The sequence below is a fragment of the Chrysochloris asiatica genome, unplaced genomic scaffold, assembly GCF_000296735.1.
Source record: "Chrysochloris asiatica unplaced genomic scaffold, ChrAsi1.0 scaffold00144, whole genome shotgun sequence".
Lineage (NCBI taxonomy): Eukaryota > Metazoa > Chordata > Mammalia > Afrosoricida > Chrysochloridae > Chrysochloris > Chrysochloris asiatica.
In genome coordinates this window covers 4,337,230-4,352,112 of record NW_006408662.1, presented here as the reverse complement: position 1 = coordinate 4,352,112, position 14,883 = coordinate 4,337,230, and the positions used below count along the sequence as shown (strand labels likewise).

Sequence of the window (14,883 nt, the reverse complement as noted above, 5' to 3'; positions counted from 1 at the left end):
CCACTTTGGGAGAAACCACAACCAACCCTAGTGAAGTTTTTATAGGTGTTGAGGATCTCACTGTTTGGCATCTGTATTATGCTGTGTAATAATGAGTCTAAAAATAACGAAGGTTTGAGCAGTACAATTGAAACTGTCTGTTATATAGGCCCACAAACACTTTCCTGTAAATTCAAAACCCAAAAAGCTTGGAAACAAACTCATTTTTCCTACATCCTGGCACAAACTCATTTTGCTATCTGTAGTCTTTACGCTGCTTGGTTTGACTCTTCATGTTTTCCTGCTTAGACATTAATACTCATGGGGTGTTGCCTCAGACCCCGAGGTGGGAAAGGGGTACTGTGGTATAAACACTGCACTAACATACTAAAGGAGTCCTGGTGTGGCGCTGTGGGTTAATGCGCCAGACTGCAAAGTCATCTGAACTGCAAGATCGGCGGTTCAAGCTCACCAGCTGCTCTTCGGAAACCCTATACAGGGTTGCTATGGGTCGGAATTGACTCAATGACACTAAACAACAGCAACACAACATACTAAAGACATCCCTGGCGTGGTGCTGTGGGTTAGTGCACTGGATTACAAAGTCGGTCTGAACCACAGGGTCGGTTCAAGTTCACCAGCTGCTCCTCGGAAACCCTATCCAGGGTCGCTATGGGTTAGAATCAACTTGACAGCACTTAACAACAACAACAACAACAACACAACGGGCTAGATCTCTCAGTAATGCAAAAGCAGGTAGAGACAATTCATCAATGAATGGGCATGGCTAAGTTCTAATAAAACATTATTTAAAAAATAAAACAAGCTAGGTTAAAAAAAAAAGGAAGGTTGCATTTGATCTACCTGCCATAGTTTACTAACCACTGGTCTAGAATATACTTAGTAAAGTCAGAAATTATCATGGGATAATATTCATGCAGTCAAACGGTATTTTTGAGAAAAGGTCTCCATCCTCAGAAAAGCTGCATTTGTTGGGGGTCCTATGAATTGAGTGTTTGTGGTTATTTGCCATGGGCTAGGTTGAGAGCCCCCACAGCCGTCAGTTTATGGGACTGTGGTGTTGTGATGATGGTAGTTAAGCCACTATTGCTTCACCTACCAGCAGGGTCCCCCCCGCTGCACAGCTCTCAGCGGAGTGTTCAGATGAAGAAAAGCCTAGGGAGAGGAAACAAAGTTCCAACTTGGGAGGGACTGGCTTCTGAAAACCTTGTTAGTAGCAGTGAAATACTGTCAGATCTGCCAGAAGATGAAGCCCACAGGTTGGAAGGCACTCAAAATATGGAAGAACTGTTCCTTCCCAAAATAACCTGTTGTAGTTGTTAAGAGCCAATAACATGTTTCCGACCCATAGTGATCCTGTATAAGGCTTCAGAGGAGCAGATAGTGGGATCGACCTTAATAATATAGATGGAGTAAAGCTTTCCAGACCTTCATTTGCTGATGGGGCATGACTCAAAATGAGAAGAAACAGTTGCAAACAAACATCTATTAATAATTGGAATGTGGAATGTATGAAGTATGACTTTAGTAAGGCTGAAAGTAAAAAAACTGAAATGGAACACATAAAGATTGAAATCTTAGGCACTGTTGTTGTTAAGTGCTGATGAGTTGGTTCCAACTCATAGCAACCCTGTATTAGGGTTTCTAAGGAGTGCCTGGTGAGCTTGAACCACCAGCCTTATGGTTCAAACCGACTTTGCAGTACAGCGCATTAACCCACAGTGCCACACCGCAGCACTAGTGAGCTGAAAGGATGGGTATTGGATATTTCAAATCAGACAATCATATGGCTAGCTATGTCAAGAATGACAAATTGAAGAGGAATTGTGTCACATTCATCATCAAAATGATCATTTCAGAATCTATCTTGAAACACAATGCTGTCTGTGATAGGATAATATTGTTAACGCCTACAAAGAAGACCCGTCATACAAATATTATTCATATTTATGCACTAACCACCAAAACCAATAATAAATAAATTGAAGAACTGTACCAACTTCTTTAGTCTTTATTGGGTCTTTTCTAGATGTTCTTTGAAATTTTCTGTTTAGCTCTTTTTTTACTTCATCATTTCTTCTAGTCATCTTAGCTAATCTATGTAGCGTTCAAGACATCTTGAACTTTTCTGACATCCAAATTGATCAAACATGCAATCAAAATGCATTGATAATTACTGGTGATTGGAATGCAAAAGCTAGAAACAGAGAGGAAGGATCAGTACTTGAAAAATATGGCCTTGGTGATAGAAATGATGTTGGAGATCACACGATAGAATTTCACAAAACCAATGACTTCTTCATTGCAATTGCCTTTTACAACATAAATGTCAACCGTACACACGTAGATCTCACCAGATGGAAGACACAGGAATTAAACTGACCATATTAGTGGGAAGAGATGGTGTAGGATGTCACTATCATTAGCGAAAACACAGGAGCAGTCAATGGCCTGTTCCACAGCTAGACTGACTATGGAACGAACCATCAGTTGCTCATACTCAAGTTCAGGCTGAAGCTTAAGAAAATTAAAACAAATCCATAGCATCAAAATAAGTCTGTGAGTATATCCCACCTCAATTTAGAAAAGATCTCAAGAACAAATTTGATGTATTGAACACTAATGACTGAAGATCAGAGGAGTTGTGGGATAACATAAAGAACATCATGCATGAAAAAAAGCAAAAAGTCATTAAGAAGACAGGCAAGAAACAGAAGATCAAAGTGGATGTCAGAAGAGTTTAAGATGTCTTGTATTCTACACAGAGTAGCTAAGGTGACTAGAAAAATGATGACGTAAAAGAGCTAAACAGGAAAATTTCAAAGAACAGCTAGAGAAGACAAAGGAAAGTTGATAATAAGACCTGGCATTAGAAAACCAAAAGGGAAGAACATGCCCAGCATTTCTCAAGCTGAAAGAACTGTAGAAAAAAAACACAAAGTTTTGACTTGCAATATGGAAGGGTCCTATGGGCAAACTGGGAGTCCTGATGAGGCGCTGTAGGGTAATGTGCCAGACTGCAAAGCCATTTGAACTGCAAGGTTGGTGGTTCAAATTCACCAGCTGCTCCTTGGAAACCCTACACAGGGTTGCTATGGGTCGGAACCAACTCTACGGCATTTAACAACAACAACAATGGGCAAACTACTGAATGATGCAAGAAGCATCAAAAGAAGATCGAAGGAATACGCAGAGTCATCACCGTACCAAAAAGAATTGATCAGCATTCAACCATTTCAGAAGGTAACATATGATCAAGAACCAATGGCACTGAAGGAAGAAGTCCAAGCCGCACTGAAGGCTTTAACAAAAAACAAAGCTCCTGGAATTGATATAATACCAAGTGAAATGTTTCAACAAACTCATGCTGCAATGGAATCACTCACTAGTCTATATTCAGAAATTTGGAAAAAATGTGGCCAAGCAATTGAAAGAGATCCATATTTGTGCCCAATCTAAAGAAAGATGACCCTACAGAATGTGGAAATTATTGAACAATATCATCAATATCATACTCAAATAAAATTTTGCTGAATAAAATTCAAAAATGGTTGTAGCAGCACAGAGACAGGGAGTTACCAGAAATTCAGAAGAGAACACGCAATGAGGAAAATCAGTGCTGACGTCAGATGGATCTTGGCTGAAAGCAGAGAATACCAGAAAGATGTTTACTTGTGCTTTATTGACTATGCAAAGGCTTTCGACTGTCTGGATCTTAACAAACTATGGGCAACATTGCAAAGAATGGGAATTCCAAGAGACTTCATTGTGCTCATGTGGAACCTGTACAGAGACTAAGAGGCAGTCATGAAAACATAAAAAGAAGACACTGAGGTGGCACAATAGTGAATAATTGCTATCAGGACTGACTGTGAGAGTTGAAAATGTAAAGGTAGACACTTTGCAGTCCAGGAGCAGAGGTCCCTGGGACCACCAAGGGAGAAGAGTGGAATGTGGGACCCTACCCAGAGAAACAGTGATGCCAGATATGGAGGCAGAGATGATGACGTGGAGACACAGAGCATCTGGGAACTCCAGACCCAGAGAGGGAAAGGGGCTGTGTGCTGACGACGGTGGGACAGGCTTTCAGGGTATACCCTTTGGTTGGTAGATGATGCATGGAGGGGATTGTAATCATGGCAATAAAACGAAATACAATAGGATGAATGTAAAGCTAATGTTCTCCCATGTAAACTATCACATAATTCACAATAAAACATTAAAAGAAACTACTATATATATATATGACGCTGCAGGTGAGGGGTGCATCAGGGATGGACCCTTTCACCAAACTTATTTAGCCTGTATGTTGAGCAAGTAACCAAAGAAGCCAGACAGTATGAAAAAGGATGCGTCCCCAGGACTGGAGGAAGGCTCATTAACAACCTGGGATAGGCAGATGACACAAGCTGGCTTGTTGAAAGCAAAGAGGGCTTATGATGAACATCATACACAGACTTCAGTATGGATTACACCTCAACATTTTGTTGTTGTTGTTGTTAAAGGCTGTTGAACCAGTTCCACCTCATAGCGATCCTGTATAGTTTCCAAGGAATAAGTAGTTGATGAGATTGAACTGCCAACCTTGCGATTCAAACTGACCTTGTGGTCCAGTTCTTATCTTACGGTACCACATCAGGACATAGACAAAACAAAAGCTCGCAACTAGACCAATAAGCAACATCATGACAAACTAAGAAATAGACTGGAAGTCCTCAAATATTTCATTTTACTTGGATCTACAATCAAATACCATGAAAGCAGCAATCAAGAAATCAGATACCACCAACACAATGCATTGCATTGGGTAAATCTGCTGCAAAAGACCTGTTTGAAGTGTTTTAAAGAAGAAAGAAGTCACGTAAAACATTAAGGCTCAGACATAACAACAATTGTGAGGGAGGCTCAGGACAGGGCAGTGTTTCCTTGGTTATGTATTGGGTTGCTATGCACCAGAACTGACTCAAAAGCGGCTAACAACAAAGTTGAGTTTTACTACTGCAGCACCCATGAAAAAAGTCCTAATAGGGCATAAAAGAGCTGGTGTTTCAATGCTCAACCTGCCTAAGAAAACAAGATCACTTTACCAGAGTAACATGCAGGTCCTCTGCGTGAATTTCTTCATATACCTTTGCTACCCATAGTCTTTGTAACTCCCACCAAACAGTTTTCCTGTGGGGTCTGGGTAAGAGAAGGTGGTATAAGAAACTTGAAACTTTAAAATGAGACCTTTTAGAAACAGGAAGCGGGGATCTCACTTCCGATGAGAAAGAAGAATCTGGAGTTGAGCTCACCCTCTGGACCTCAAGATCCATGAACCTCCTCAATGCAGGAGACAGAGCGGAATGGTGGGCTTCCTAGACCAAGGGGTAAGGAGAGCTGAGTGACTGGGCAGGAGATCCATTGGGCAGGATAGGGTCCCTCCAGGAACTGAAGTGGAGAGCTAGTTAAGCTTGGGCTAAGCATGTTTGGCCTTAGATTTATGGTACAGTGGAGTACCGCGTGGGCATTTACTGTTGTTGTTACTTTGTGCCGTCGAGTCAGTTCCGACCCATAGCAACCCTGTACAGGGTTTCTGAGGCTGTAACTCTTTAAGGGAGCAGAAAGCCTCAACTTTCTCCTGTGGAGTGGCTGGTAGTCTCGAACTGCTGACCTTAAGTTCACAGCCCGATTCGTAACCACTATGCTACCAGAGCTAAAAGAGCTTTGTAACCTTACTCGAGCAGGACAGAGGCTGGGAAAGAAGCCAAGGGCCAGAGGGCCATGCAGAGAATAGCTTGTCCCAACCAAAGACAGGTCCTAAGCATTTTCAGATCCTATGAACCTTCCCAATGAACTCCATAATAGGTTTAGTCTGTGAGTTCTGGGTGGCCACATGAACTATCAAACTCAGCTGCGAGGCACAGGGTTCTGCGGAGGGAGAGGTTGTAGGGTGGAGGCCTGCCTGATCTCAGCCTCACAGTAATTGGCCTTTGGCTCACTGCTGCTCGATCCTTCTTCCCTCTGGTGTAGTCAGAGGAGGTAAATTAAGATTATTAATTGAAAATGAATTCTATGTTTTTATTAAAGTATATCAATAGGATTGAATTTTTACTTCAAAACTCTCTGTTAGTTTCATTAACATATGTATGAAATCAGTAAAACCACATTTGTTTCAAACTATCCTATAAATTTCTACAGGAGTTCTGGTGTGGTGCTAGACTGCAAAGTCGGTTTGAACTGCAAGGTTGGCAGTTCAAGCTCACCAGGGGCTCCTGGAAAACCCTCTACAGAATTGCTATGGGTTGGAACTGACTCAACTTGAAAGGTATGCAGTTTAACTTTGGAGAACAATAGGGATTTGTTGTTGTTAAGTGCCATCAAGTTGGTCCCAACCTGTAGCGACCCTGTATAAGGTTTCCGAGGAGTGGCTGGTGAGCTTGAACCATTGACTTTGTGGTTCAGACTGACTTTGCAGTCCAGTGCCTTAACCCACAGTGCCACTCCTGGACTCCATATAAGTAGATTGTTGTTGTTGTTAAGTGTTGTCAAGTTGGTTCCAACCCATAGCAACCCTGTATAGGGTTTTCAAGGAATGGCTGGTGAGCTTGAACCATCTATCTTGCAGTCCAAACTAGCCATGCAGTCCAAACTAGCCTTTACAAGAGCAGAAAGCCTCATCTTTCCTGACTATTATATGAGAAGGCTTCACGGAAAATTTTTAACTTTCAATTTTCCATGAAACTTCTTGAGGCCTTCTCATAGATGACGGAGATTTAAGCATACAACTAGTTCCCGATAATAAAGAAACCATCTTGGTAAGTAACAATTCATCGGCGAATATTGCTCATATCTATTTAATGCAAAAATTAATTCTCAAATTTCAAATAATGTTATTGCTGTTGTTAAGTGCTGTGGATTGGTTCCAACTCATGGTGACCCTACATAGCGTTTTTGAGGCTTTAAATTTTCACGGGAGCAAAAAGTCTCATCTTTCACTCTCAAGAGCACCACGTGGGTTCAAACCATGGTCCTTGTGGTTTATTATATTAAGCCAAAGCAATGTTATAGGTATTAGGTTTTAGATACCTCATCAAAATCTTACAACATATATAGCTGTGCATTTTTCAGTATTTGATTCCAATATAAATGAAATAAACAATGGAATATCATTAATTTCCAGGTATATAAGGGTAAGTCAAAAAAGTGTGTGTCTTATTACTAAGGTTCCAGTTCATACACCCTAGGATCATTGCAAACCAAGTGTTTAAATATGTATCTGCCATCAATGGAAGGCTACAAACAAGTTCTCTCAGAAATGTATTTGTTTTAATCTCATTAAGGTGCCTTCAATGGAAACAAAAATAGATACATATAGCTCAGTCTTTCTCCATTCAGTCTGTGTCTCTCTGTCCGGAGGTATCTACCTACAGTACACTGTTGTTCCAAGGCTGTGCTGTGGTTGTTTCAGTGCCATCGAGTCAGTTCGGACCAACAGTGCCCCTATGTCCAACAGAACAAAACAACACACAGTAATGCATCATCCTCACTATTACTTGAACCCCTTGTTGCTGCCACTGTGTCAGTCCATCTCATTGGGGGTCTCCCTCTTTTTCACTGTCGTTCCACTCTACCAAGCATGATGTTCTTCTTCAGGGACCAGTCTCTGCTGATGGTATGTCCAAAGTATGAAAGATGAAGCTTGGCCATCTGGGCTTCTGAGGAACATTCTGGTTGTACTTCTTCCAACAGAGATTTGTTTATTCTTCTAGCAGTCCATGGTACTTTTAATATTCTCCTCCAACACCATAGCTGAAATGCATCAGTTCTTCTAAGGTTTTCCTTATTCATAGTCCAACATACACATGTATATGAAGCTACTGAAAACGCGATGCCTTGGGTCAGGCACACTTTAGTTCTCAAACTGACATCTTTGCTCTTGAACACTTTAAAGAGTGCTTGTGAAGTAGACTTGCCTAGTGCAGTATGTCGTTTGATTTCTTAATGGCTGCTTCCATGACTGTTGATGGTTGAGCTGAACAAAATGAAGATTTTTACTTCAATCTTTTCTCCATTTATCATGAGGTTATTTATTGGTCCAGTGGTGAGGACTTTTGTTTTCTTTCATTGAGGTGCAACTCATACAGAAGGCTGTGGTCTTTGATCTTCATCAGCAAGTATTTTAAGTCCTCTTGGGTTTCAGCAAGCAAGATTGTATCATCTGCATATCACAGGTTGTTAATGAGTCTTCCTCCAATCTTGATGCCATGTTCTTCATCATACAATCCAGTTTCTCGGATTATTTGCTCAGAATACCAATTGAAAAAGTATGGTGAAAGAACACAACCCTGGCACAAACCTTTCTTGATTTAAACCCATTCAGTGTCCCTTTGTTCTGTTCAAACGACTACCTCTGGATTTATGTACAGGTTCCTCATAAGCTCATGAGCACAATTAAGTGTTCCGGAATACTCATTCTCTGCAGGGTTGTTCATAGCTTGTCATGATCTACACAGTCAAAAGCCTTTGCATAGTCAATAAAGCACAGGTAAACATCTTTCTAGTATTCTCTGCTTTCAGCCAAGATCCATCAGACATCAGCAATGATTTCCCTCATTCTATGTCCTCATTTGAATCTGGCTTGAGCCCCTGGCAGTTTCTTGTCTCTTGGCCGCCAGGGCTCAGTCCCTCTCTTTCTGTGAGTCTAGAGTCCTCAGCTGTTCCCCATCTCCATGCCCTCATCTCTGCCTCCATCTCTGGTGTCACTGCTTCTCTGGACAGGGTCTCACCTTCCGCTTGTGCTCTTCTCTCTTGATGGTCCTAGGGTTCTCTGTTCCTGGACTATGAGATTAACTACTCCTCCCTTTTTGTTACAAAACTTCTAGCTTTACAGTTGTGACAATCACAATTAGTCATGATAACAATTACTCACTATTGAATCTTATTCCCATCTCTTTTTACCAGACCCATCTAGACAAGATGAAAACTACTCAGTGGGGATTCTACCGTCCCCTACACACTCTGAAACTAAACTCACTCTTGAAAACTTGTAAGCCAGTCACTTCGTGCCTTTATCACCCCCTCATTTTGTGGAGCCAATGTCTAAGTTTCACAGCCCTATCTACCCTGTGTACAGAGGGGATGATAGCATTGTTACTTGTTGTTTTGATTTGCATCTCCCTGACAGCTAATGATTGTCCATATGTCTGTTGGCTGCCTCTGATGTCCTTTGGTGACGTTGGAAGCATGTAATTAAGTCTTAATCGATAACTATGAAAAGACAATGGTCCAAGACAAACAAATACAGTCTTCTAGGAGAAAAAAAAGTTGAGAATTCTTCTAAGTATTAGACTAATTTCTCATTTATTTTCAAATATAATCTACAGAAACATAGTGAAGTCTATCTGTGTAATGGAATCTAAACAAAGAATACTGAATTCTAACAACTCAAGAGTTTAAAAGAACTCAGATTCTCCAAGTCATGTTTATAGTAATGAGTGACTTTCACAAATAGGTATCAGTTTTTTTACTTATTCCTTTACATTCATTTGGGAACTTTGGTTGAAAGCATGCTCGATAAGACCTACAATGAAAATGATAAAACTGGGAGACTGTCCCATTTTTTCACATATAATTAAGTAATATACAGACTTAATGAGCCATTGTTGTTGTTGTTGTTAAGTGCCATTGAGTTGGATCCGACTCCTTGGGTTTCCAAGGAGTATCTGGTGAGTTTGAACTGCTGACCTTGCAGCTCAAATTGACCTTGCAGTCGAGTGGCTTATCCTATGGTGCCACACTGGATTTATGTTTCATCCTTTACTACTTCTGACATTCACAGTACTCTGAAGTAGGTATAAACTTTTTAGCGTTTATAAAGTACATGAAGGAGTTCTGGTAGCGGAGTGTTTATGAGTCTGGCTGCTAACCTCAAAGTCAGCAGTTCGAAACTAACAGCCGTTCCGAGGGAGAAAGATGAGGTTTTATGCTCCCGTAAAGATTTATAGCCTCTGAAACCCTACACAGGGTCACTATGCCTCAGAACTGACTCCATGGCACACCCCCACCTCCATCACCATACAGTACATTTGCTGAATGTACAGAGAATTTTCTTGCGTGAAGTCTGGAGTTCTCCCTTCAACTAATATAGTCACTAACCTCTTCGAGGACTCTCATGATTGAAGAGAATGCCATTCACTGCAAACAGATTATATGCCTCACGGAAGTTGACCACAATCCAATAGGCATAGAGTTTTGCCGCCCCTGTTGGAATTTAAAGCACATCAAGTTTATTATCAAAATCAGTGATTTTTCAATCCACCTTAAACAAGTCTTAGGGGTCCTGATGTGGTATTGTAGGATAATTAATGGACTAGTAACCACAAGGTTGGTGATTCAAACTTACAGGCTGCTCCTTGGAAACCCTACATAGCAGGGATGATCAATATGCGGCCTGAAAGTTGTATCTTGCTGTGTGATATCAAGTCCATTCCAGCTCAAAGCGACCCTGTATATGGTTTCTGAGGAGCGGCTTGTGACTTTGAACCACCGACCTTGCAGTTCAAACCAACTCTGAGGTTGAGTGCTTATCCTACGGTGCCATACCAGGAGGCCCACGAAATCATTTGGTCTGGTCCTGCCATGGCGACCGCAGTTCTGGCAATCACGTTAGGGTGAGTTAATTAAGTGTTTGGCTAAACATAGCAGGCTAATTTTTAAGTTGAAAATTTTGTATGGCCCATGAATGAAGTTATAAATTTTGGCAGAAAAAAGGTTCCCCACCCTTGCTGTACAGGGTTGTTATGAGTCAGAACCAAGTAGACAGCACTTAGACAACAATGAACAGATACCAGTTTCTCAAAATTCACAATTTGTAAGCTAGGAAAAAAAAGTCAAAAGCCAATGTCAAATAAGGTTCTTTGTCATTTAATCTTGCTCATAAACAAATACTTAAGAATTTTTTTACTGTTTTAAACCCCATAATTCTTTCTTTCATAACCGAACTCAACTGTTGTTGTTATTAAGTACTGTCAAGTCAGTTCTGACCCATAGTTACCCTGTATAGGGTTTCTGAGGAGTAGCTGGTGAGCTTGAACTGCTAACCTGTGGTTCAAACTGACTTTGCAGCCCAACACACTAGCCCAATGTCTATGACATATCAAGTTTACCTTTCTTAGATTTTATTCCCTTTTTGTAGTTTAAAGGAGTATAAAGTGAAAAATATGGTGTCTTAATATTCCATTTGCTTTGAAATTTTATGACTGAAATCTTTTTGTGAATATTCTTTTGACAAATACTTGTCCGTTAGATATAACATACAATTCCTTTTTGAAGGGTTCAGCTCAGGGAGACTTTCACTGGGAAGATAAAAAGCACTAACTCTTGTCAGTTGCCAGAACAAATTCATAGCAGTTCAATGAAAGGAATCGTGTTGAGTTTACTTTTCTTTTTAAAAGTGATCTTATGGGAAGGGCTTAAAAGAACAAAAATTGGTGAAATGAGGTGGTAATTCCACCCTGAGGCTACGGCAACAAATACTTGAATTATGCAATTTATAAAGGTATGCCCCTCAACAAGTTGAATCACTTAGTTCATCTTAAAGTTAATCTCACACTCAAATGCCTTCAATCCAGAAATGGGGAGTGAATTCAAAGTGAAGCCCAGGCTCCCTGTGCCCGTGCCAAGCACAGAGGTGCCGGGGTCTGCACCTGTCCTCACCGTAAGGAGAGCGCGGGTAGAAGGGAGTGGTCTCCTTCTGCGGAATCTCTTGCACTTTGCCGTAGAGTTCACTTGTGGAGGCTTGGTAGAACTTCACAGAGTTGATCAGACCACAGGTCTTCACTGCATCCAGAAGTCGCAGAGTGCCAACGCCATCGACATCCGCTGTGTATTCGGCGAGGTCAAAAGAAATCTGCAAAGAGCAGACAGGACAGCTGCATTACTGGGGGACCAAGTCACAGTGACAACAAAGATGGTATGAGGGCACACATTTGGAAACACCTTGTGTGCGAGAAAGCAGAAACTGTTTCCGAACACCAGAGTAAGAAAGTGAGTGCTATTGTTAAGTGCCAAGGAGTCGGTTCTGATTCATAGTGACCCTGTATAGGGTTTCCCAGGAGCAGATGGTAGGTTTGAACCAGTAACTTTGTAGTTAGCACTCTGGCACCACACCAGGGCTCCACAGTAGGAAAGTGCATGTGTTCTATTTCTAACACTACTAATTGGAAATTCACTTTAAAAATACATCATTATCATCAGGTTAACAGCAACAATTCAAAAACATTTACATCATCTCTGAATTCTAGGCCTCAGTCCCTAAGACAGTGTTTCTCAAAGTGCAAACCCTGCTTCTCAGAATCAGCTGGGGTTCCCAAGAAAATTCAGATTGCAACCATCACTCAGGGGTGAGAGCCTAGAATCTCTGTATTTTTAAAAAGCCAAGTTGGAATTTATGACCAGAGAAATTGGATAACATGTGCTTTAGAACACAGTTAACATTATCAAATATTGTTTGATTTTCTAGTTTTAAATTCAGATGTAAGAAAGGTGTGGGGTATATTATACAAGAGGGCTTAAAAAAAGTTCATGGAAAAATTCTATTATCTTTAAGTTGAATATTTCCACGAACTTTCTGAAACCCACACTTGTGTATGTATTTGTTTTTCCATTACAAGGCATGCTGTATACAGCAAGATCATAATGTACATGTATGAACTGAATGATTTCTATGAAAAATGAACCAAAAAACAGTGTTTTACAGTTTTCAATGTATATTTTAAATAAAAAACATAGCTGTTATATTATTTTCATTATTTGCATACACAATGACACATCAATCTTAATAGTTGTTATTGTTAAGTGTCATCTGTCTACTTGGTTCCGACCCATAGCAACCCTGTATAGCATGTCTGATGAGGCACTGGTGGGCTTGAACCACCAACCTTGCAGTTCAAACTGACTTTGCAGTCCAGTACATTAACCCACAGCGCCACCCCAGGACTCTAATGAGGCTGAGTAGCAACCCTGAAAACCTTTGTCAGGGGCCCAGCACAGCTAAGCATAACTCAAAATGCTTGCCTCTGTGTCTTATAAACTACCTATCTGCACCTGGAACATTTTGGGCTGAGTGAGGTAACTGGCTTTCATTTCTGCCCAGTTCTAAGTGGAATCCTGGTGTGGAGCTGCAGGGTAAGCACTGGACTTCTAACTGCAAGTTTGGTGGTTCAAACCCACCAGCCATTCCTTGGAAACCCTATACAGGGTCACTATGAGTCGGAACGCACTGGACAGCACTTAACAACAAATACCAAGTAGTCCTGAGTGGAAACATGCTGTCTTTTATTAGGTCACTATGGGTCGGTGTCTCATAGGGCAACAAATAACAACACAGTCTCTCCAACTCCATACCCTTACGGTCCATGGTGCAATCCAGCATCTCACAGGAGTTGGCTCTGGCTTTGTCACTGCCTTCTCCCCGAAGTCAGCCCCCTGGGCTCCCTGTTTAAGAGTACCCACCATCCATTTTACAAGCTCCCTTCTCTATTTGCTTGGTCAGTCAGTGAGCTCCCTGAGAACAGGAGCTGTGTGTGTGTGTGTGTGTGTGTGTGAAAGAGAGAGAGAGAGAGCATTCTCTCCTTTCCTTGATGTTCCTTGTTGTTTTATTAAATGCCGTGTAGTTGGTTCTGACTTACAACGTCCCTATATAACGTTTACAAGTGGCTGGAGGGTTTGCATTTAGCAGTCCGGTGCTTATCCTACAGTGCCACATCAGGACTCCCAAGAAATGAATTGAATGGCATTAAGTCAGAAGGTCAGACATACAATTCCCCAATGTACGTACAATTAATATTATAACAGAATCAACATTAAATACAGAGCAGATTCCATATTTAAAATCTCAGGGAGTGGATAAAAATTTCCTGGTTACAAATATTGCCTCAGAAAAAGAAGATGCTTGCTGTAAGAACAACTAAAAAATGTGGGGAAGATAAGAGAAACCAGAAAGCCTGCTTCTACCAAGGGATGTCCCAGAGACAGGAAGGAGCTGAGACTGCTTGAGACCACAAAACCAGTCCTTTGTTGACAGTCTTGGGACCTTTGCATGAGCAAGTGAAAGTTATGAATCCACAAGAGTAACAACAAAATGTCACTGGCTATTCCCAGTCAGTCCTTCCCAAGGAGCAGAAGCCACCCTGCCCAGCCCACATCTGCTTCATAGTTGGGAAGCCATGCAGACTTGTTTTCATAGCACTAGGCAAGTGAAGCAGGATCCTCAAGGGGACAGGCCTCGGTGTAAGACCCACCTACCCTAAGGAGGCTCGGGGTCCCGATTTCAGGACAAGCAAGAAAAAAATAGAACCCTGCCTTCCCCTGCTTCCCTCTTCTTCCTTATAAGCGCAGGTCAGACAGAGATAGGAAGAAAGCTGAACAGTGGAGACAACATTGGCTGAGAGTGGTGGAGTCAGGTGGCTGCAAACTGCATGGGGTGGGTGAATGGGAGCTCCCAAGAGAGAGATGGTGTGGGGAGATCAGGAAAGCACACAGGCGGAGATACGAAGGCAGTTTCATGGCATGAGTTAAAGCAGACACACAAATGCCTTGGTCAAGTCCATTGACGTGGAGAAGAGGGTATCTGTAAGGACACAGACATTTTATTTACCTCTATAAATAAAGGTTGAATAAGCATGGTGAAAGAACACAACCCTGTCGCACACCTTTCCCAATTTTAAAACATTCGGTGTTCCCACGCTCTGTTTGAACAACTGCTTCTTGGTCCAGGTACAGATTCCTGAGAAGTACAATTAAGTGTTCTGGAATACTCATACTTCTCAATGTTGTCCATAGCTTGTCATGATCCACACAATCGAAAGTCTTTGCATAGTCAATAAAGCATAGGTAAACATC

General features: G+C 41.4%; 1 protein-coding gene across 1 annotated transcript in view; it reads right to left on the bottom strand.

The window, feature by feature from the left end:
- GMDS (GDP-mannose 4,6-dehydratase) overlaps positions 1-14,883 on the bottom strand; it is an 809,379-nt gene that overhangs the window by 482,522 nt on the left and 311,974 nt on the right. Inside the window, exons 5-6 of the mRNA XM_006870563.1 lie at positions 11,698-11,890; positions 10,138-10,242 (exon numbers count right to left, since the gene is read on the bottom strand). Of these exons, the coding sequence (XP_006870625.1) occupies positions 10,138-10,242; positions 11,698-11,890 (298 nt within the window). The remainder of the gene's footprint in view (positions 1-10,137; positions 10,243-11,697; positions 11,891-14,883) is intronic.